Genomic DNA, 25,082 nt, shown 5'->3' on the forward strand with positions numbered 1-25,082 from the left:
ATGTGGCTGCCAGTGATGAATAGCTGCGACATGCCATGTGTGTCAGCTTGTAGCTGCCTGGACTGCAACCCTTAGTCCAGACTCCAGCTTAAACCAGTAAAGTCTGGGTGTTTTTATTTCTAAAAGCTGATTCTACAGCTCATTTGAGCGACAAAAAGTCTGATTTAAAAAAAGGCTTTATTTGTCTCCATTTTGCCTTGTTTTTTCCCCCACCAGTCTAATGGTGAAAAATGAAGCCAGAAGTTGCAGGGGGCATGGAAGAAGTTTACTGTTCTGCAGTAAAACCGAACAAAAAACAATATTCAGTTAGAAGTAGAGCTTCAGCCAACTCCAGAGAGAGGAAGAGTATGGGGCCTCAGTTGGGGAGCATGTGTGAACATGTGTTGGCCATAACCTGTTTCCGTGATGTGCCTATACATTCACATTGTACAAATACCCTCCGGTATTCAATTCCAACCTAATGTGGTGCAAATAATGCTGCTAATTTCAATCTATAGAACGATAAAAAATAATGGTAATGTGAAAAAAACATCAGAAATAACTCCACGTATGGATACAGACTGCAGTTCCTTGGACTACTCCACTCTGTTCTGGTAATCTGTGGTTCAATGACCAGGCTTTAAAAAAATAACTCCATCATATAAATTTTAACAAGTGCTGATGGCTCACAAAGGGATGAGTGGCAGGCCCAAAATAGATCAGGTCCACATTGAATTAAGCAAGCAATGTTGGTGTGGACAAACATACATTGATCTACTACTGTTATCCCACTGTTGTCCCTGTCATTTCGTGATTTTGCAAATGGAGTAAAAAACACTTCTTCTTGCATGCCAAAGGTCAGCGAACTGGAGCTGACAGAGTTGGGGCTGAGCTCATCATGTCACCTGAGTCTGCTTTAAAGGGTATGTTCATTTCAGTTTATCTACTTCAGGCTGGTCAAGTGAATTAACAAGATTCCACTGAGAAAACAGCATCAAACCTTACAACTCCTTTCAGAGGTGGAGATATTTAATACTTGAGGTTTTATTCCCAAACTTCTGTTGATATGACATTTGTCTGCTACAAAGGAAGAAATATAGGGGAATATTTTCACAGAACTTCGTGTCAAAAATCCAAACTATCTGTCTGAGGTAATTTAAAACTAATTTCTGTAAAACAGATTTGTCCAAACTTTTTGTCAAGTTAAAAATAGCCATGGACCACAATATTTTTAAAATGAAAATAATACAAAATCAAAATGAAAGGAAAACATGTTGTCAGTACTTATCATAATTGTCAAGTTGAACATATTCATACTCAAAAGTTTAATATTTCTTGTTTTTAATTAATTTGCTGGATGTTTGTGATCCTACATACTATGAAAAAAAATAAAACAGCAAATAAAAGACAAGTGTGACATTTTCTAATGTAAGTAAATACTCAGTTGTCTGTGAGAATCTGGCCTTAAACATTCTATTTGTAATTGCATTTCCTGGCAGTTGGGGGCCACAATAAATCATTCAAAGGATTGCAAGCAACCCTTTGACATCCCTGGTTTAAAAAAAATATTCCAATATAAAATAATGAAAGCTGCACTGAACCTGATGACACATTCATCTTTGCTTTCCACACTCTTGGCAGCAGAGAGCACAGGTGTGCTGTGTATCCACCGCACACCTGTCCAATTAAACAGCATGCTCACACATATTACCCTCACTTACTGTGGGAAGTTTTTCCCTACCAGTTCTCTACCCTCAACAGGAGTACTGACCCACTACATCCAGAGTGTAGGTGTGGTTGATGGATCCAAATCGGTTCTCCACCAAGCAGGTGTAGTTTCCCTTGTCCGATGGAACCACGCTCTCCATGATCAGGGTCCAGTGCTGGAGGCGCACCTGTCGCCAAGATACAGAATCACTGATGTGAGATTAGCAGACATGAAGGAGCTAGCAGTGAAAGAAAATAAGAAAAAAGAGATGTTGTTGTGTACTAGCTGAACTAGCATAAGTCATCTTGCAAGTAGTACTTGTAAATCTGAGTATAAACTAAGATGGTATTTGTTTAAAAATGTTTGAGCACCCATGGTGTAATTTTTGTCTTTCTCTATCATTGTATGTGGAACCATCTTCATAGTGTGAGCTGTTTCAAGCATGCAGTTTTAAAATAATTTGCAAATGTAGTTTCTAGCTTGCATAGAAATCACAGGTGTAAGCAAACAATGAGGTTTCCATCCATACACTAAAAAGAGACACTGTAGCTACTGCGTGTACAGGCCTACATTTCACACAATGGAGAGGTAAGGCCATGGGGCTGGGCTCAGGTACAGCTTTTGTCAAACATTTATTGACAAGAAGAGAGGAATGAAATGCCTGCGGTGTAACTGACAACATGTCTGTATCATTTCTGGTGCTGATTTTTGTCTTAGTTGTAACGAGGGACTGAAAGTCAAAGGCAAAGAGACTTCAGTAGCAACCCAAACATTATCTGGGTCTAACTTTTTCTGGCCGGAAGACCCGTTGAACATCACTGGTCATTTTGCTCAAACAAAGGGGAAGTAATTTGCACAAAGTATCAAACTATCAAAATATCAGCCACATATATAGTCACCAACAGAAAATATGTGTATAACATCTTAATCTAAATTCATATTTTATTGCAAAAAAACATAATGGCAATTTGTTTTTGGCATTCATTTGAGGGCATAATCCTATTTCTTTAAAATAGATGTGACCACAATTATATTTCATATTGATTAAATCACATGTAGGAACCATTAAATAGTTTGAATAAGTTACTTATAGTGGATGTTTTTCTCTTTGACTAAGTTGTTAACAAGAAGAACCAAGAGTTAAATAGGATTACCTTTATTGCCATCAGAAACATGAGAAAAATGTTCAGCTTGATAAAAATCTTCATTCTTGTAGTAAAAGCTCATAAGTTAGATTAGTAAAAAGTCAAAGGAAACTTTAAAAGTAAAGCAAACTTGACTACTCTTTTTATATTTCAAACACATATTCATTCAGTAAACTGACACTTTATTATCTCTGGTAAATCACTCCACATCATGTGGATGTGAGATGTGCAAAGTCTGTACATTTTAGCTTAATGTAATCAAATATATCATGTACAAAGGCTGCACAATATCAATATCGCAAATGTCTACAGTGCAAAATAGTTTACAAGTCAATGTAACATTTAGCCTGTTGGACAGAATCTCAGCAGCAGATCCTCACACAAGGCACTTGCACAAAACTGCTAAAAGTAAGAGAGTGATGGAAGCACAGATAAAAAGGACAACAGCCATATATTGCATATGGCCATATATATAGCCATATATTGCAACAGATATTGCCATAGCAATATTTACCGATATTAGTGCCATCGCCGATTTTCTAATTTCATGGAATCCAACCATGTGCATTCCACCAGCTATCACTAATTCAGTTATATTTTTGCAAGTTCAGGTAAAACTGGTTGCTGTGAAATAGCTCTGATACAATTGTGTTGCCATAAAATCTCAGGTACAGTACAGAGTTACAACCAGCGGATAAAATGTAAAGCATCTTTTATTTTTCCTATAAAGCAATGGGATTGTACACCTATGAGTATGTAAATAGATTGCTGATGTTTTGCTAAGCTTTTAATTGAACTCTTTAAGTCTCTGATGAGAACAATAATACTAATTGTTGTCACCGGTAATGGGATTATCATTAGCAGTCTTTAGTATTAGTGTTAACATTGCAGTAATGATGAAGTGCAATGTCTGGTTGTGCATACATACAGATTTATTCTGTTTATTTTAGTCTTTCTTTGTGAGTCTGCTGTGTCAGTGTTATGTGAGAAAAGTAGGTTTTTAACTTTTATATAAATACAGTTAATCCGAGGGTTAAATTAATGAATTATTAGGAATCTGCATTCCTGATAATTAATTACTAAAAAGGTATTACAGAATGGAAGGCAAAAAGAGGAAAAAAGGGATCTGGGATTGTATTAGTATAATCAGTTTGGTGGATTAGTGTTTCCCCTACTTTATATCCTCCCATGCGGTCCTCTTGGCGGAAAGGCCTGCCGTTTTTAAGCCAACGCAGCATTGGCTGGGGGTCTCCTCCTGCAGCACAGCGGAACTTCACTGTGTTGGCAGCTGGCACTGCATGCAACTTCTTCTCCATCTTCGCTGATGAAGTCCAGTATGGAGCGCCTGCAACCAGATAACAAGCCACGTTCAGTCATTTCCTGACAGTGTCGACTGTTTCAACAGCTTGACTTCAGAGGAAAATGGGCTGGCTTAGTCCAGAGGCATGAAGGAGCGTGTCTGCAGAAGAATCCAACCTGAACCGTTCTTAAAGAGGCCCCCTTTTTTCTTGGCAATACTAGACAAACTGCCGTCTGCACAACATGACCTAAAGCTCTGAACTTCCACGACTAAACAAAAACACACTTTTCCTGTGGGCTCTGCAGGGAGCAACAGAAACCAAAAAAAGATCAGCTCTGAGGGGCTGGGCGTTGCTAGAAGGGTAATCAGACCATCACATTCAATTTTTATCTCATTCCACTTAACAGTTTTTTTCCTCCTCCTACTTCCTCCAATTACCATAGCTGCCCTGTAAATCACCCAGCTATATATGGACGAAATAGCTGGAGTAACTTATCACGCCTGAAAAATCATTATGTCCCTCCTTTGGAGAACATTTCTAAAGCTTTTTAATAATGAAATGCAGTCCCACCATTGCACATATTGATATCTACTGTCTTACTTGTGTTTTGTGCTCATTTACTCCCAACCTCTGTCTCTCAGTCAGCTGGATTTTCTTTCCCTCTCTCCCTCTGCACCTGGGACTGTGATTGTCTAAGCAGATGGAACTGAAGACTGGAAGAGACACTCAAAGACAAACAACAACCCAAACGGTCCTCCACACCATCACTTCCTCTTCTTTTGGCCAGAGTCCAAGCGACAGATGAAATACCCACATTTAACAACACCATGATTCATCAAAGTAGCAATGCCCCAGGAGAATATTTGCACCAAGATTTACTCCTGGATGTCCAATCTGTGTACAGATCAACCGGACATGTCCAGCATAGTTGGACAGCTGTGTCAAAATTGCATTCCCTTCCTCAATGGATTAAACTACTTTTTGCCTACGAACGGACGCAAGGACGAAGATTCCTGCTAAATCTTCGTCTCGGAGTTCCTTCACCTTAATATGCTAACTCCATCTGCAAACAGAGAGATAGATTTGGAAGAAGGTTGCTGTCTCTCTGCATAGCAACCTTTGACCTACACCTGAAGCCCCAGACAGTACATCAAGTCTCGACTAGGTGAAGGCTGCGGTTTCCCATGCTCTCTGTCCAAAGGGGCAGGAACTTCAGACCTCTCTACAGATGAAGCCAAACTGCCTTGCTGAGCCGACTGCTGTGGCCCCTCATCGGCCCCTAAGCTGTGTGCATCCGGACTCCTGCTCATGCACGGCTGTTTGTCCTCAGCTGGCCTCGGGTAAGTTGGGGTTATCTAACTCCGGCGCTGAGTCAAGATTTTTTCTCTCAAAGTTCCTACAGATGTATTACAGTTCACTTGCTCTTCCTATAACACAGATACAAGTTCCACTTGCAATGTTTCAGGTGTTACTGGCAAGTCAGCAAGACAACGATGAAATAGTTTCGATCTGACTGAGCTTGAGCCATTCTGCAAAGAATGGGCAAAACTATCATGCTTTTCCTTTCTATTTAGGGGTATCAGAGCAGATACCCCATTTCCACTTTACAACTACAAACATCAATGTGCTTTGCACACACACACACACACACACACACATATATATATATATATATATATATATATATATATATATATATATATATATATATATATATATATATATATATATATATATATATATATATTGCACTTCAGATTTTAAAATACAAACAAAAACATAAGGTGCTGCTTTGTCTTTATTTATTACGGAAAGTTCCAATAAAACACATTGATGTTTGTGGTTGTAAAGTGGTGAAATGTGGAAAAAATTTAGAAGTGTAAATACTTTTGCAAGACACATTTACACAAAAAATTAAAGAGAAAAAAGGATAAAATGAAATTAGAACAATGTGGTAGAGAAAACAGAAAGCAGAGCCTCCACATTCCCTTCACCCACTGCATCTTAGCCAACTTCCCTCTCCCAGCTCTGTGGAAACGCTTCCATATCTCCTACTATTGCTCCTGATAGACACTCTGGTACAGTTTTCATCTATTTTTAAGCAACTCCAAGATGTTTGCGATGCTTTTTCAGCTCAATATGAGAGTTCCACAAATAAAGTCACGGATATAAAGCTACACCCCACCTTTTTAACTCTCACTCCCCCATTACTTCCACGCTCCTCCTGGCTACAGTCCTGGCTGTCCGGCCTAGTCTCAACGCCGTCCTCACAGAATTCTTGGTGCTGATCCAACACCGCTCTCTCACCCTCTTCTTCCTCCCCTTCCCGCACTCTTTAAATAATATTCTCGGTTTTGAATTTTCTGAAACACACACGGCGAGAAATTGCAACTGTACTGCCAGAACAGCTTGTTCTTTGTTTGCAAACAGCTTACTATGACCATAGTGGTCGAGCTTTCCCCTCTCCCTCCATTTTTTCCTGTCTTTCCCTCCTTATTTAATGCATTTCAGGCAATTACAGTCAGCCCAAAAGTGGAGGAGGAGAACTCATGGCGAGACGCGATGCGTGTGGAGAATTTTAACAAGATGTGGAAGCCCTCATCGTTACTTCAGCCTCTCTTTTGTGAGTGTGTAAGCAAAAGCAGACATGTGTAAGCTGCTGCTATACAAACTTGGATAAAACTTTCTCTTTCTCACACACACGCACACACGCATAAACACCAGCACACATTGGGTCCAGGTGGGTAACTGGGTCCAGATGGCCAGCTTTCATAATGGATGAGCACAGCTGACTGATTTGGCTGGCTTGCTGGTTGGCTCCTTGAGGCCTCACTACCTGGGAGACACTAGCTGAAGGAATCTCAGGAATTCCTGTATTCCCTCAAGCATCTAGCCTGGAAGACACACACACATGCACTCCCCACGATCTAACTGTATAAGTCCAGACAGGAACATGCAGAGAAATGGGTGAAGGAGGCTTTTGTTGTTGCTAACAGCTGCCTCCACCCAAGCCCCAAAGACAAAACTCAGTTTTTTTTCTTTCTGCTGTGTCTTAGTGACATGTGGACAGCCTGGTCTGTTGTAAAAGGAAAACGCAGCAAAATTTGATAAATAATGTGCTTTTCTCAGTTTGGCTGATTTGTTTATAAGTAATCCACGATGAATGAGTCACTGGGTAATAAATATGAAGTGAAGCATAGGAGAATTTTTGTTGTCAAAATGGGAAAGACAAGAGAGCATGCCTTTCAACTGAGGCAGATGAGTGTTGATCTTAATTAAACTGGATTAACCAGGGCTATTACTTTCCTATGATGATTGAAAATTATTTTCCTGCTATGCAAAGTCAGCAGGGTCGTGAGAAAACTCACTGTTGGGAGTATGTAAAAGCACCAGAAATGCCCGTTGGTAAGCATGGTGGAGGGTCTGTGATTCTGTGGGCCTGTATCTCTTCTAAACTGGCAAATTGTTAGAGTACATGGCATCCTTAGCTCTTTAGAACAACAGAAATATCAGTACCCTATACTAGAAATCCATGACGTCTTATGTCTCTGAGGAATACAGCTAAAATATAAATTATTCATACCCCTTACTATTTTAGTCAGGAATCTGGCTGGGGAACTCTGAAAAAGTAATATTGCTTCCAGTCAGAAAAAACATTTTGCAGAGGTATGAATAATTTTATTATCATCCCCACTGAGATAGAGGTCAAGTAAGACATTATAACACAGCAAAAATAAAAGTGAATTTATTTAGGGCTGCATCGTCTGTCTAGGATTGTAATCTGCAGGTAAGAGATGAGAACTCAAACTCATTCAAACTCACATTCATTTGTGACTTACTAATTTACCCGCAGGCTATCCACCCTGTGTCCTTCAATAACTCTGTAATGAGGCATGACTAACCGTAGTTACCATTCTGCTTTGACTTAACGCAAACACTCCCGAGACCAAGCATTCAGAGGCTTATAGAGTTTGAGTTCTAGTATATTTAATAAGGTCAACAAACACCCTCAGCAGATTCTGTCAGAACCAAAAACGTCAGCCTACTCGCCCAGAGAGGAAAAAAGAAAACAGTTCCATGGCCATTTTCTGAGCTTAACCTCCTACTATCCACCCATCCACCTCCAAACCGTCACTTCTGCTCTGCTCTGACCTGTCAAGTCCCTCTGACTCACCTGTGATGTTGACAATGAAGCAGACCGTGTCTTTGCCCTCACTGGTGCAGGCGTACAGGCCCGAGTCCTTGGGCTTGACATCACGGATCTGAACCACCTCCTGTTCTACCAGCGTGCGGTTGTTGGTGCCCAGAGAACTGCCATCTTTGGTCCAAGTGATGGTTCCCTTCACTGGCAGAGGACACCTGAGCTTCAGCACCTCGCCTGGGTGCACTGGAGACTCCATGGGCTTAGAAATTTGGCATTTGTTTGATGGATCTGTGGAGCAAATGGGGAAAGAGTAGGGGAAGTTTGAAGTTGGGGAAGGAGAAAATGGGGTGCACAAAGAGGAAAGGGAAAATATGTGAGAAGATATAAGCCATAGTTTAGGAAACGACTCCTCACATAGCTCTTATAGGATTGACGTGAATCAACATTTGCAATAGGAAGGCCAGAATATAACTACTAGTTTCCCAGTCATTTGTGTAAAGATTCCATTGAAGCCCAGATCTGTTTTCAGTTCTTTGCTAGGATGAAGTCAAATAGAGGAGGAAGTTCATATTTTTCAACAAAAAGTACTCAACAAACTGTAGAAAGTAGTCAGACCACTCAAGTTGCAGTGAGCCGCACAGGAGAGGACCCTACCCGATGTGTCCCTCCCAAGTTACGAATGCTTCAGACAGAGGTTAGGGCAGGTTAGCAAGTAAAAGCAGAGACAGACATTAAAAATATGACTCATGAGTCAATGTAATCACCACTGATAGGCGGACTAAACAGAACTTGTTTTGTGACATCATCACAACTCCCTTTAGTCTGAAAGGGATATCAGTAATCCTGGTTTTGAAGAATTTAACAGGCCTTCAGTTGCTTTAACAGTGTCACCAGGTTTTAAATCACGACTCAAACTGAACAAGTGAGCCTCCTTGTGTCTGCACTTTGTTTTAATGATGGATACACGCAAGCACAAGCACAAAAACACACCCACCGTCGTCAGAACAATACGCACTTAACTTCAGATAGCAAAACAAGAGATATCAGCCTTTATATCTGTGTATGATCTAAACTTCCCGTATAATAAAAAGGTTGAGTGTGTGTGTGAAAGAGACTGTTTTATCCCTGCAAATCACAAACAAAACTCCTTTGTTAGCTCAGCCAACCAAACAGGCAAGTATGATGCTTTCCAGAGGCTTTTAAATGTGTGCACAATCTCTTTAAGATGCTGGGGTTTTAATCAAAATGAGGCCATGATGAATCATTTTAAGCATATAATGTGACATTTATTTTGCAACTTTAAACTAGAACAGAATAAAATTTGTTGTAAGAAAAAAACATATAAAAAATAAAGATAAATGTAATGACCTTGTTGCATAATTGTGCATTCTTAGACTAATTATTTATTGAAGAATCTCAAAGAATCCATGATGCCATGAGATTGTTTTTTTTTCCTCACTGAATTTCTCGATTTATCAGGGTGGAATTATGCTACTGGAATACTACAGTTCTATTAATATAACTGGAATTACACTATAACATAGTACATATTTACCAGCATATGAATAAGCTGGTATATACACAAAAAAACCAGGACTGAACATAAAATGAGCTTTGGCTTTTTACCATTATTTTTTTTAAAAGTGGAATGAACAAATACAAAAGAAATAAATTATAGGAATCAGCAAAAAGAAAAAATTTAAAACATAACTGGAAAAAAAAGCAGAATTCTATATACAAGTTTCAGTTGCAATTTCAGTTGCATGGAGAATCAGAACCAAAGAGTAGAGTTTCTGAAAGGAGTAAAAGAAGAGTGGAAACAAATCCTCATTTTGTTTTGGATTTGGGAAACCGTCAAGCTGCTCTGGGAGCTCTACTTCCGTCTGGAGTTGCAATAGGCCGCCTGCAAGCTACAGTGTTATCTTCTCTGGGTATTCAACAGCCTGCCAGCTTACATAATATTGTAGAATATATGGTCCCTGCTGGTCTTATGTTACAGCTGTTGAGCAAATTGTATCATTGGAGTAATCTAATGGATGAACTAACCAAAGGAAAAATCGCCTTGCATTAAAGCTAATAAAATTCCCTTTCATAAGAGAACATATCATTGTGATGTAGAGCAATCCCAAAAAATTTAAATCACGGCGTATGAAACACAAATGAATAAACAGCTTTCCATACTAGTTTTTGTGTGTAAAAAAGTTATTTTATTGTCTGTAATAACTTCGACTCCTGATCAATCTATCACATGTGTAGATTAACTTAAAGTGATTTCTGGGCCAAAACAGAAGTTGTGAGAAACTATAGTGGAACTGATAGGAGTTTGAGTAGCAGCATTGGAGTAATGCTTTCTCCTTAATGCAGTTAAATCCTCATAAGTAAAACGCAGACTGATTACGTGAATCATACTTGAACAACCAATTCATGGCTCACTTTTATAAAGTAAGCTGTTCTAGTGAGCTGTTTGGACGAACGTACCAATACATGGCTGCACACAGCAGGGTAAAAATGCTGGTCAGAACTGGAGCAGAAACTTCAACATCAAGCAAAATTCTGTCAGGATTTTAGTGCTTCGAATTACTGTTTCTGTCAAAAGCAGTCAATTCCAACTTTGGAGAATTAGAAATAGAATGAACTTGTGATACAGCCCTTTTAAATCCCTCACTTGGATTTGCAGATCACTTTGGCAGATCTTATAGTGACTGTTCTTAAACTGCTCAGACTTACTGGATTAATAACCTTATAAATCTTGATTTTATGAACTCAAATTTGAGCTGTTACTGTTTTGGCTAGAGACTGTGTTATGAAAAGATACCCAAGATTAGCATTAAAAATGTAGCATAATAAATCCTTGTAAACATTTGGGTGCATCCTCAGCAGTCTTGGCTTACTTGCATTTCTTATATAAATTAAACTACTTTGGATAAAATCAATTAAGGGTGAAAAGAAAGAAAAGTACCGGTAAGTGATTTTATATACCTGGAAACACCTTTTAAACAGCAGCTTGGTAGGTGATCCCGGCAGAATTATCAAGCATATTTTCTCAGTAGCTTACCTGGGATGACCTTCAGCCAGGCTGACTGGATGGCTTCCCCATGAAGATTGGAGACTTTACAGAGATACTCCCCAGCGTCTTCCTCTGTGACATTAGTGATGGTGAGAAACTCCATGTCTGTCGGAATGTTTGAGCTCTGCAATGCATCAAACAAAATGAGCATCAGGTACAGGAACACATAGCAACAAAAACAACAGCAGTACGCTGCTACCCATTAAATACTGTTTCACCTGTTCATGTGCTATGGTAGCTACAATGACTTGGTTCTGAGAAATAAAGTCTATGACTTTTCTAAGATGTATTGACCATAACATATACAAGGTAAATTAAAGCACAACTAAAAGAGCAAGAAACAAAAGTATACCAACATTGCAACCAATATAATGGCAATGTAATAGGTTTTTAATCTGACTTTGAAAGTTCAATTAAAAATAAAGAAAATCACAGGACAAGAGAGGAAAATGTGGTCAGAGTATAAAAAGCATAGGGCGGAAAGTGACCTACCTTTAACACTTTGATGTAGGGGGGTCCATCAGGCCCATAACGACTACCATTTCTGGGGATGAGTCTCAGCCACTGGAAGTGAGACTCACCATAAACATAAACGTTGCACTGAAACTGGGCATCCTCTCCAATGCGTACAGTGGTATTGGAAAGAAAACCGGCCAGGAGATTTGGCCGGTGTGGCTGCCGACCTGTTGAAAGAGAGTAAAAAAAAATTGCATAATTGTTCAGTGGTTAAATAATTGGAGACTGATTTTTATGGTTAATTACTAAAATACGTGGCGGTTTTGGAAAGTACACCATCCTATGCATTGTTACACATGTAAACATTTAGTATTCAAGTCAAACAGAGGGAGATATGGGGAACAATGCCCTCTTTCAGACTCCCCCCAGCTTTTACAGCTACCCTGAGGAGTCCCCACAGCTCCCATACTGTGACATGACTCATGAGCACAGCAGAGCCTTTCCAAAACAAAACCTTGAGGTAGGTGCAGTAGATTTATTTGTACATGTGTGTTTATGAGTTTTGGAGTTAGTCATCATCAGCCAATGTAAACGGAAGAGATTCTACATTTAATAAAAAGAACAAAACTGGCACAAACTACCATTAAAATTCCAGGAAGTAGAGACTTCTACTGTCTTTCTTCTTTCACTGCTTTTTCTGAAATCTGTCAAATCCTCTCTCAAGATCTCCCTCTCTTTCTGCACATTCCTAGGGTTTGCTTTGTTTATTGTCAGTCTATATTTGCCCCCACTTTTCCAGCATTCTTTACCCTCTCAAACTTTTCCAACTTCGAGAAGGTGGAAATATCAAGCACTCACTATAAACACCTAACAACATTATTAACTAAGCAAAACCACAGGACCAGAAAGCTTTATGACTTTAACTTAGAAGTGTCAAGACCAATAGCGTGAACCAGAGTCTGTATTCAGTGCATTTTAAAGGTGTTATACCCTCTAACTTTTCCACAATTTCTCACAACAAAAATACAATCTTTAGTGTGTTTGTATTAGATTTGTATGTGCCAGATCCTGACAAAGCAGTGCATTCATTAGCTTTAAGGTGGAAGAAAAAAGTACACAAAATCAGCTAGTAGTGCCCACTCTATGCAAAACTTGGCCAATAATGTGATTCCATGCCTTATGTTTGGACGTTCTGTAATTAAAACCAAACAAATGACTTCAGAAGGAATGCATGTGCAGAATAACAGAAAAGAGGCATAGAGCCTCATGAGAACAGTAGATACTGCAAAGCTGACTCATATCTACTGTGAAGTTCAAAGACAGAACCCACCCAATAATCCAGCAATTGATGGAGCAATCTGATGGCAGCAATCCCTGGTGACCAGTGAAGGACGTTGAACTCTGACTGACCTGGTAGCTTGCCTCATGGGGACCTTGGAGGTCAGGTCGAGTAGAGACCCTTGAAATACTTAGTGCGGCACAGAGTAGGATGTGGCTACCCACACAGTGTTGAATAGCTGTGACGTGCCATGTGTAGCTGGCCAACTGTGCCCCTTTGTCCAGACTCCAGCTTAAACCAGTAAAGTCTGACTAGTGCTTGTCACTTGGGCAACAAAAAAAAACACGTTTTTTTCTCTCAATTTCAGCTCTTTTGTACTCTCCATTTGTACCCTGAGCTAATAACAAAAATTTAGGAAAGAGGTTGTAAAGAGGCAGCAGTAACAACAGATCCAGTCATAGAAGAGGTTTATTATTCTGCAGTAAACTAGAGTCAAAAAGCAAAATCCAGTTGGAAAGAAAGTTTTAGTCAAACTAAGAGAGAGGAAGAGCAACGGGTCTCAGTTGGTGAGCACGTGTGAATTAGTCATAATGTGTTTCTGCACATATGCCTATAAATGCACATTATGCAAATAGTTTGAAGAAAATAATATCACTACAATGTAGGCACTAATAAGAACAAATGGAAGTGTGCAACAAGATCAGGAACAACTCCAGTTGTGGAAAAATCGTTTAGATCCTTGGATGACAAGTTGGACCACTGCAGCTTCATGTCTTGTCTAGTTATCTATGGTTCACTGACCAGCCTTTAAAAGAATGACTGCAGCAGATAAACTTTTATGCGTACTGTTGGTTCACAAAGTGGTGAGCAGCAGGTCCAAAGGAGATCAGGTCTATGCCAAATTAGGAGAACAAAGCTGGCGTGAGCAAACACACAATGATCTACTACTGTTATCCCACTCTCCTTTGTAGTCTCTGCTGTCTATCGATTCTCCAGAGGGAAAAGCACTCCTTTCTTTCTGAGTTTCAAAGATCAGGATAGAGGGATTGACTGAGCTGGGGTTGAACTCACCATGAGTAGTGTTGAGGACAGAAGCTAAAAGACTGATAACAAACTATCGTCCCTGTCATACCCAAGTTAGCTTTAAAGGATCATTTTGTAGCAGGGGTTCACTGCATTATAAAGTGTTTACATAATTTTTGAAATGTTGTTATAAATGCCCACTCTGGCTTCATGCATTAAAAATTACAACATCAGTGAAGCAGATTTTCATTCTAGGACAAAATTTCACGATGTTAGTCAAACATCTATGACATATAATTTACATAAAGCAGAAAACAGACTATTTTCTTTCACTTAAGTAATATAACAGTGTGTTCGTTATTATTACTTATTACAGTAATAACAGTCTTTATTTATTCAGTGTTATTTTGATGGGTAATTAGCCTTCCACCAGTCTGACCAGGTCTTTGGCTTCTGTAAGCTGTCTGCAAGATCACATCTGCTTAATACAGGTAAGCAGATGTAGTAAGCAGACAAAAGCCTTCAAAAATACTGAACTGATATTTAAAGTTTTAAAACATATTGTAATTTAACATAGTAAAAACATATCAGCAGCAGTCCCTGACCTCCACCTGTATCTACAGTACATCTGTGCAACAATCAAACCGTAAACCTACACACACACTATTCTCACTCGCTGTAGGATGTTTTTTCTCTGTCAGTTATCCAATTTACTAAGCTTAGCATGTATAATAAAAGTCTGGGTACTGACCCAATACTTCCATAGAGTAGGTGTGATTGATGGATCCATCCACATTCTCCGCCAAACAGGTGTAGTTTCCCCTGTCCGATGGCATCACATTCTCCATGATCAGCGTCCAGGACTGGTGCCGAACCTGTGGTCAAATTACAGAATCACTGAGATCACTGTGGTACAATTAAAGGACATGAACAAATTTAGCTAAAAGAAAGAAATGGAAGAAGGAGGAATTTGCTGGAAGGTGTGAACAATTATAACTGTTGTAACTTTGTCAGTCGAGTGCAGTGGAGAAATTTTGTGAACTTTATGAACCAGGAACAAGTGCTGTTGGCTGCATGTTTTATTTTATATGACCTCTGAGGTCATAACTTGGTTCTGGAGATGATATAAAACACAACCTAATCTTGTTGAGGTTTCAAGTTTAAAAGCTGGAAACATTTGCCGGTTATTGTGTTTGTTGGCAAGGCTAACTGCAATTAGCAATATAAGCTAACAAACAACTGATGTACATTCATTTTATTCCTGCAGAAATATGTAAACTAAAAAAGGTGCTGTAGTACCCTGCATTACAGATGTAATCAGATAATAAAAAGTGCAAACACCCTGTAGCTACTTCTAAATTCTAAATATTGTCAGCCATATTGGATTTGAGGTGTAATTTATGAGAAATCTTGAACTTTTTCCACTTGAAATCTTGGCTAAGATCTGTCTGGTAGATTTTCTAAGTTAGAACTTAAACACTTAAACTCCTCAGTAGAAATAGTTCATCTTGTTAAGTCACACACATTAACTAATCTGTTCAGTTCCTAGTTGTTGTTCTATGTTCAGGAAACCTAGAACTAAAGTACAACTATCTGTAAAGAAAGTGGTACTTGTAAACATTTGTATGAAGTCATGGGGTATTTGTTTTAAAATGTCTGAGAATCCATAGTCTAATCCTTGTGTGTCTCTACCATTGTATGTAGAACCACCTCCGCAGTCTGCGCTGTTTCAAGCACGCAGTTGTTCAAAATAATTTGCAAGCATAGTTTCTAGTGTGTATGGAAACCACAGGTGTAAGCAAACAATGAGGTTTCCATCCATACACTAAAGTGAGACACTGTAGCTATTGCGTGTACAGGCCTACATTTCACACAATGGAGAGGTAAGGCCATGGGGCTGGGCTCAGGTACAGGTTTTGTGAAACATTTGTTGACAAAAAGAGAGGAATGAAATGCCCACGGTGTAACTGACAGCCTGACTGAATCATTTCTGGTGCTGTTTTTTTTCCCCCTCAGTTTTAATAAAGGCTGAAACCTGCAGGGGAAGAAACTTGGGCAGCAACACAACCATGATCCGTATCTTACTTTTCATGGCAGAATGTTAACTTTCACTTATAAGGCGTTATTTATTAACCATGGGCCTAAGACCCATTCAGATTCAGTGTTTTTTTCATAAATTAGTTACATAACTCTCATTCTGAGAGTTATGTAACTAATTTATGTTAATACCTTAATGTAATGCAATGATTGTTTTCTATGTTTTACAGGTGGCAATCTGATCTGATTTTCAACAAATTTGCACCCCAATTAAAGAGGTGATTAAAACATTAAAATAACATTTTTATTTAAATTAAATACATTACAAACATCAAAGTTACCTTGTATATGAATGTGTGTCAGCAAAGGCAAACTTCTGATATTTGTACCACAGTTTGGTAAACTAAACTGGAGGAAACCTAAGTGGGAGTGTGCAAAGCATTAACAGCAGGGGTAGCAAAACACTCATTTATTCAAGTGGGCTTTTCCTCTAATGAATAAATGTTGCATTTTTATGCTGCTGCAACAAAATTCATAAAGCACCTTTAACACAAACAAAATCCCACATAGGAATAACCAGCTAGTTAACTACAGCCAGAGGAACAGTTTTCTGCCTGACTGAGTTCCCCTAACATCCTGAACTCAGTTCAACCCCTGAAGCTACCTACTTTCTCTATACGTTACTGTCTGAGGGCATTTGCCCTCTCAGTTCTGGGATTATGTTTCTAATTGATGGGGCTAAAGAACCATTTCACGTTACAGTGAGAGACTCTGCACAGTATCCTGGTGAGACAGCGTCCACGGATGAGCAATTCCAATTTCACACCAGAAACCCTGTCCTCGTTTTCTCTGTCTCATCTCCTCCCATCTCTCCAGTGAAGGGTGGAAAAGAGGTGAAAGGCCAGTCGGTGAATTATGGAAGGAATAATTTATTTGATTCGTTTTCTTTTTTCTTTTTTTTGTAGAAAAATATAATTTTATTGATACAAACTCTTAAAAAGTTCAGACCTCAGTACTTAAATCAGAAAATGTTTAAAAAAAAATTAAGCTAAAGCACTAAGAAAAACTCAGATAGCAGAGTTTTCAGACAAGTTTTTCAAAGAGTTCCCTGAAATTTTATTCCAATCCAGGCTTTTAATTTACCTGCAAAACCCTCCACCTAGTTTGTTAAGTATTTGAAAGACATATTGGATCAGTGCAAATATCCAGGTGTTTCTGCAGTAGCTTTCAAATTACGCTACTACAGCGTAACATTTAAAATGAAAAGCAGTTCTTCCTTCCCTGAAATCATATTAAATATGTGTCTTTAAGTAATTTTTTAAAAATGACACATTTTATGTTATGTTTTTGTTTGGATTTTACCTTGTATCCTCCCATGCGGTCCTCCTGGCGGAGAGGCCTGCCGTTTTTAAGCCAACGCAGTGTTGGCTGAGGATATCCTCCAGCAGAACAACGGAACTTCGCTGTGGTGGCAGCTGGCACGTAAAAATTGTATTTCATCTTTTCTGGTGAAGTCCAGTATGGCGCGCCTGCAACCAGATAACAAGCCACGTTCAGTCATTTCCTGACAGTGTCGACTGTTTCAACAGCTTGACTTCAGAGGAAAATGGGCTGGCTTAGTCCAGAGGCATGAAGGAGCGTGTCTGCAGAAGAATCCAACCTGAACCGTTCTTAAAGAGGCCCCCTTTTTTCTTGGCAATACTAGACAAACTACCGTTTGCACAACATGACCTAAAGCTCTGAACGTCCACGACTAAACAAAAACACACTTTTCCTGTGGGCTCTGCAGGGAGCAACAGAAACCAAAAAAAGATCAGCTCTGAGGGGCTGGGCGTTGCTAGAAGGGTAATCAGATCATGACATTCAATTTTTATCTCAATCCACTTAACAGTTTTTTTCCGACTCCTACTTCCTTCAATTACCATAGCTATCCTGTAAATCACCCAGCTATATATGGACGACTTAGCTGGAGATACTTATCACGCCTGAAAAATCATTATGTCCCTCCATTGGAGAACATTTCTAAAGCTTTTTAATAATGAAATACAGTTCCCTCATTCCATATATCAATATCTACTGTCTTTCTTGGGTTTTGTGCTCATATATTTATATCTTCAGTCCCTCTGCACCTGGGACTGTGATTGTCTAAGCAGATGGGACTGAAAAGTGCAAGAGACACTCAAAGACAAACAACAACCCAAACGGTCCTCCACACCACCACTTCCTCTTCTTTTGGCCGGAGTGCAAGTGACAGAGGGAATACCCACAGATAACACCATGACTCATTAAAACAGCAATGCCCCAGGAGAATATTTGCGCCAAGATTTATTACTGAATGTCTAATCTGTGTACTACTATCAGATTCTTCTCATCTTGCAACAGCAGTCCCGACCGGACATGTCCAGCATAGTTGCATGGCTGTTTCAGAAATGCTTTTCCCTTCCTCAATGGGAGGAAAGGAGAAATCCTCACCTCTCAGTTCTTTTGCTTTTTCTGTGAAAGAATTATACAGACTGTGGCTTTTCTGCAGTTCTTATAACATTCTGGAAAATGAAGTACAAAATAACCATAAACTGCTTGAATCGTTACTGGCTCTTATTTTGTCCAGGTTCCATACATTGAACAATATTGGAACTGGCTTTTAGTATTTATCTAAACCAAAATAAATCGACTCTACTTCAACATCTGTAACCACTGACCAGATTTGTAATGACTTGTAAATATAGATTGGAATACAGATTCTTTAAAGCAATCTTTGTAAATATTAAATGTTAAAAAATAAGAAGTTTTAGTTCTTTGTTTTAGATTTTGTGTTTAAGTAGCGCAGATCAAGGGGAATTTAAATCTGGTTCTGAACTTAAAGTTTTATTGGTTTTATTAGAGACTAAAAAAGCAGTAACTTTTTTAGTCTTCCTGAATTTGGAACAAGTGTGCATTCAATCAGTAAGTTAAGAAAGCAAAATAATAATATGTAAAATGTTCAAATTAGCCTGTGATGTGGCTAATCCAAGATGGGATTTATCATTAAAATATAAATCAAGTTTTAGTTGATTTTATTTCATTTTAATAAAAAAGAAAAAAAAATGTTTTTTACCTATCCACACCTGGAGAAATGATAAACACACATTCCATGCTTTTCCAGACTTTTCAAGACAGTGTAGGAACCCTGTTAAACCAAAGCCCTAGTCGGTGCATCAGGTCCCGACTACGTGAAGACTGCCGTTTCCCATCCTGTCTGTCCAAAGAAGCAGAACCATCAAACCTCTCTACAGATGAAGCCAAATTGTCTTGCTGGCCCAACTGCTGTGGCCCCTCGTCTTTCAGTAAGCCTTGTGCATCCGGACTCTCGCTCATGCACGGCTGTTTGTCCTCAGCTGGCCTCGGGTAAGCTGAGGTTATCTAACTCCGGCGCCGAGTCAAGATTTTTTTCCCTCAAAGTTTCTCCAGAAAGCTAAATCCATCAATGTCCTTGAAGTTTACATATTACAGTTCACTTGTTCCTCCTTTTATATCGTAGCACTGACAGAAGCTCCACTTGCAATGTTTTCTGAGAAAGTCAATATGGAGACCTGGGACTAAAGTAGTAGTTCCTGCGTTGCGTGTCTAGTTTCTAGTTCATTCATCCCATACTCACTTAACTGAACGCTGTCCGCCCAAGTGTCCTCTGACCGGTCTGTATCGTCCTCATCATCCCCCGACCAGGTTGCATCTGCACAGAGTATCCATGGTTACCATCAACCATTCACTCAACTCAAACGCACAAATGCCATCAAGCATCCAGAGATCTCCAGAGTCAGAAATCTTATTGGTTTTTTGAGAATCAACTTTCAGTTCAGTCTTCTGGTCAATCAGGTTGTCCACTATTACTGCTAACCACACACCTAAATATTCAGCAGATTCTGTTCAAAATGACAAAATCTTCCTCCACTTCATCCCAAATCCACAACCACTTTCTGAGCTCAACCAAGTACTCCCCACCCAACCGTCTGTCCTGCTCTGATCTGTCCTACTCTGTCTCCCTGACTCACCTGTGACATTGACTATGAAGCAGATCGTGTCTTTGCCCACGCTGGTGCAGGCATACAGGCCCGAGTCCTTGGGCATGGCATCACGAATCTGCAGCACCTCCTGTTCTATCAGTGTGCGGTTGTTGGTGCCCAGAGAGCCGCCATCTTTGGTCCAAGTGATGGTCCCCGTCACCGGCAGAGGACAACTCAGCTTCAGCACCTCGCCCGGGTGCACTGAGCACACCGTGGGCTTAAAAATTTGGTATTTGTTCGACGCCTCTGCAGAGCAAATGGGGAAGGTGGAAGTTGGGGAAGGAGGGAGAAAGGGATTGAAGCAGAGACAGAGTGCACAAAGAGGAGGAGGAACAAGATGAGAGAGGAAGAAACAAGCCATAGTTTTGGAACTAAAACACCACTCACCATTTAAATCAACTTATGCAGGAGGAGAATTGAGGGAAGGAAAAAGTCCCATTATAAGAAACCATAAAACTAGAATTTATCCACTAGCTCAGTCAGTCATTTGAAATGGATCCCATGGAAGCCCAGTTCAGTTATCAGTTGATTTGCATAATCAGCAAATAGATTCATGCAATATCTGCGATAGCAGCCAGTGTGGAGAAAATCCTAACAATTACTGTGAGCAGGTGAGTGTTAGTAATCTGCGTGTACACACATTCCTGTCCAACCTGTAACGAGGTTAGTATAGATGCCAGGCAGGCAAACTGGTGTGCAACTACAAGCACTGAAGGTAGCACAATGTCAGCCTGTTAGAGAGGGAAAGCGGCAAGAAAGGTCTGGCGGAAATGCTTGTCAGGCAGGGGATCTAGGAAGGTAGGGGGAGAACCCTTCTTTGAGTTTTTTTCTGATTTCCACTGTACAACTAACCTAGAAAACTCCTGACCTGGCCAACTCTTCTGTTTTCTCTCGTCTTCACTCTGCTTCATAATTCCTTGGCCATGAAAGATCTACATTCCCTACACAGGATGTGCAAAACTCAGCCAGGAAGCAAGAAATACACAGTACTGGAACCAAAGTGCAATAAAATCTACATTTCTTGGAGGAAAACCAAATCTGCCAGCTAGCATATATAACAAGTCGAGAATGAGGAGGGAGGAGGACTTCCAATCCATGAAGACAAGTAAGGACCTCTAGGATCGGAGACACACACGCACTCATGCAACCCTGAAATTAATTATCTCACTTGACATGTAAATAAGGCTTAAAACTTGCTACACTTTCAGTGCCTTCTGAAAGTATTCACATTTGCCACTTTACACCAGCAAACAACCTATTTGTATTTAACAGAAGATAGTGAAAGCTGAAGTATTTTCACAAAATAAAAAATCTCAAGAGCTTTCAACCCCATATGAAATTAATTTCTTTTAAGAACAGAACTAGCAGATTTGTCAACAGTTTCTCCTCCATGAGCTGTGACTTTCTGCAGCTCCTTTAAGGGCCTGATGCTCTGACTAATACTCCGCTTGCCTTTCAAATTAGGGCCATACTGTTTCCAGTGTTGAATGGTGGAGTGAACAGTGTCCCATGAGATATTAAAAGTTTGGGATATTGTTTTATTGCCTAACTCTGCTCTAAGCCTCTCTACAACTTGACCCCTGCGGTGTGTTTCTTGGTCTTTACGATGCTGCTTGTTCACTAATGTACTCTAGGATGATGCCTCTGATGCCTTCACGGAACAAACTGATGTCATTTAATTTCTGAAAGCAATTGTTTGCACTGAATTCTATTTACGGCTATCACATCAAGATTTTATGTGTAACAATATATTTCCTTCCACTTTACTGTTATGCAGCATTTTGTGCTTGCAAAGAATGAATACATTAAAGTCTGTAGTGGTAACTTGGAAAAGCACTAAATAGTTTAACAGTAGGAATGCATGTTATGTTGCATACTTCACATATTTCTAAATCATATAGATATTAGTCTGATAAATAAATCTGGGACAATATTAATAACCAATGTTTATTTCAACCTAGTTATCATTTGTGTATGTGTTTCAATATATCAGTGATAGATTGTCGGTTTCTTAGAAGACATGTCAGCGGTGTGATTGTTTCGAAAGGTTAGGTAAATATTAATACAATGTCAGTAAATATATGTAAAATAACCAATTACAGCAATATTAATATCAAACATCAACATCAGTCCAAGTTCTCATATCAGTGCCACCCTATTCAAGAGGTGTGAATATTTTTGCAAGTAAAACTGGAAGGAAGGCACATTTTTTCTCTCGGGTGAAAATGCAGCAATTTCCAAATGCTCTGTGTTTGTTGGAAACAGCTTAAGAACAAACCTGTTTAGAAAGATTGGAGAGAGGAAAAAAGCAGCAATGGAAAAGCGAACAAAACAAGCCAATGATGATGGTAAATGAGGAGAGTTTTGGCTGGAGCCTGATAGGTGTAATTATAGAGGCAAAGGAACTCCCAGTTTTTCCCTACCTCAGTGCACCTTTTCAACAACACCCCCACCCGAGTCATATGTGCTTGCGGTGTATGTGTGAGTGCATTGTTGAAATGCATGAAACACACACACACATCGCCGTTGAAAGGTTTGGGAAAGTCATCGGGCAACAATTCAGAAGTTGGGGCATGTGTGCAAACTTTGAAATGGTCCCCCCAGGCAAAGAGGCAGGTACAGTTCCAACATTGTCTTTGTTGCTACTAAAGCGGAAATAATTAACCCCTCCCTTCCCAGAAAGCCCTGAATGTGTGGTCTGATAGGAGGAGGGTCAGGTTGATTGATGGGGAGCTGTCTCCGCTACCTTTTTACAACATTTCTACACCACAAGCCTCCGCTTTGGCATTGCAGCTGCTGCAAGATTTTCCCATTTATTAGTGTTTTAAATAAGTAACTGCTGGGATGCGGGTGTGGAGAACTTTAAGATGATCCTGACATAACAAAGCAACACCTGGGATGTGAATACACACATGCTAAAACAAGTACAAAAGCAATGGAAAGAAATTTCTCCAAATCTTATTAAAGGAAGCATGCAGGTGTTAGTTTTGTCAGCCTCCATTTCTTATCACTGCTGTGTGCATCTGTCTCCCTCCATCAATCCCTCCTTCTCTTCTTCTGCCCTCCCTTTCCGCTTTGTCCTCTCCTTCCCTCTTCCCACACATCTTCAACCCCCAACCTACTCCCACTAGTGACCCCGCTGACCTAACCCTGACCCCTCCGTAACCTGCTGACACCTCTTCAACATACCTGATTGTTCATGGGAACCTCTGACATTCAAAGAAGAGCGCACACAGGAACACCACTGGAACAAAAAGTTTGAATCGATTGCACAACACTTTTAATAATCTAGAAACAAATTACTTTCTCATTTCCCACTAAGCAGCTCTACTCCTCCTTGCCACTTTCATCTGTGTTCTTTTGCCCATGCAATTATATTTCAAAACTCACTTAGTGTCTCCTTTTTCAAAAGCTACAACAGGTTTCAGGCAGTCCCTCCTCGTTCCTATCGACGCTGGCAGTAATTAGACCTGCAGCCTGACTGCAGTGAAATGCACACTGAAAAAACACAAAATCTTACCCAGTATTTTTGGTCTAGTTTCTAGTGCAAATTTCTTAGTACACTTGAAATAAGACAAAACTAACTTACAAGTAACTTTTCTGCAAGACATATCAGCTTGTTTTGGCAGTACAACTGTTCTCAGTCAGTCTTGCTATCTTTCAATTTGGCACAAACCAGGATGCGGTTATTAGTTGTATTTTTCTGAGTTGATCCATCTGTTATTTATTTCCACTTATCTTTGCAGGTCATAGCAGCTTTGGTGCCTATGTCCAACGATTACCAGGTGAGAGGGAAGATATTCCCTGGACAGGTCTCCAGTAATGAAACTAACTTTTAGCATCACAGGTACAATGCCCTGAAAGGGCAAATCACAGCAGACCAAAATCAAAGTACCACTCCACATCACCCTTAACTCCATCAAGAAATGGGCAAATCTTTTTGTAGTAGGGGTCAGCGTATGGACTTAAAACTTTTATTACAATATTTTATGATAGTATTGTGATAATGACAAAAGTGACAATATGAACTATATTTCTTTTTTTTAGGTAACTGTATGGCTGTTACTGCAGGGCACAGAAATCATAGCCACACAAACACAAATTTTCCGTTTGTACCCTTCTTGGGACACCAGTCAATAAATGTACTTATATTTATTGAAACTGTCATTGAACAAACAGTGGAGAAAATAGTAAAAATAACAATCCCGACAATACGAACAGTTTTTTTTTTTTTTTAAAACATCATTCCTTGTAATTTATTATTACACCCATAAATCAAGATTCTTAATGACACGCAAAATCCCCACCTCTATTTTGTGGTAGGCCTACTCAATTTTATTTACAATCATGCACTACTGTATGATGGCCTGTCATAAAATGCATTGAAATTTTTTATAATGTCATAATGCACATATGAAGCTGCATGTGATTCATCCAGTAGATGTTTAGATAAATTGAATTAACCAGTAGCTTTTTAACAGACCTACATGCATGAGCCAAATTTGTTTGGTATAAGGCAGTCATCTTTATCTATGAGTACTTTTTATTTCTCCTTTCCTTCCTCGTCCGACACCTGAGCGTGCCGATTCCGATTCCCATATGCCTCCTGCTGCAGACCAAACGGCCCAATCTGGCTCAGGCAGAAGCTTTTCCAGGCTTCTTATCAGGCCAGCGTGAGGTGGGCCAGTGCACTGACAAGCCAAGGCAAACAACACACTGGGACCTTCACGACCAACACCAGCCAACGGTAAGTTAATAAAAGTCCTCGTGTGAAAGCTGTGCATCCAGTCCAAAAAGTCCCTGCCCCGAATCCTGTTGCTCACTAACACATACACACACGCACACACACAGTGTATTTATGTAGAGTTCAATTCCACTGTCAAAGCCACACACTCCAGAAACA

The 25,082-nt window shown here is 39.7% G+C and overlaps 1 protein-coding gene across 6 annotated transcripts in view; it reads right to left on the minus strand.

The window, feature by feature from the left end:
• LOC102233809 (fibroblast growth factor receptor 2-like) overlaps positions 1 to 25,082 on the minus strand; it is a 56,481-nt gene that overhangs the window by 23,873 nt on the left and 7,526 nt on the right. For 4 of the 6 annotated variants that reach the window (XM_023327550.1, XM_023327549.1, XM_023327548.1 and 1 more), the window contains exons 3-11: positions 20,168 to 20,425; positions 19,774 to 19,848; positions 17,502 to 17,668; positions 14,854 to 14,977; positions 11,837 to 12,027; positions 11,333 to 11,468; positions 8,308 to 8,565; positions 4,008 to 4,177; positions 1,751 to 1,874 (exon numbers count right to left, since the gene is read on the minus strand). In XM_023327550.1, coding sequence (XP_023183318.1) covers positions 1,751 to 1,874; positions 4,008 to 4,177; positions 8,308 to 8,565; positions 11,333 to 11,468; positions 11,837 to 12,027; positions 14,854 to 14,977; positions 17,502 to 17,668; positions 19,774 to 19,848; positions 20,168 to 20,425 — 1,503 coding nt within the window. The remainder of the gene's footprint in view (positions 1 to 1,750; positions 1,875 to 4,007; positions 4,178 to 8,307; positions 8,566 to 11,332; positions 11,469 to 11,836; positions 12,028 to 14,853; positions 14,978 to 17,501; positions 17,669 to 19,773; positions 19,849 to 20,167; positions 20,426 to 25,082) is intronic. The other 2 variants (XM_023327551.1, XM_023327552.1) reach the window with 2 other exon arrangements.

This window comes from Xiphophorus maculatus, chromosome 22 (genome assembly GCF_002775205.1).
Source record: "Xiphophorus maculatus strain JP 163 A chromosome 22, X_maculatus-5.0-male, whole genome shotgun sequence".
NCBI lineage: Eukaryota > Metazoa > Chordata > Actinopteri > Cyprinodontiformes > Poeciliidae > Xiphophorus > Xiphophorus maculatus.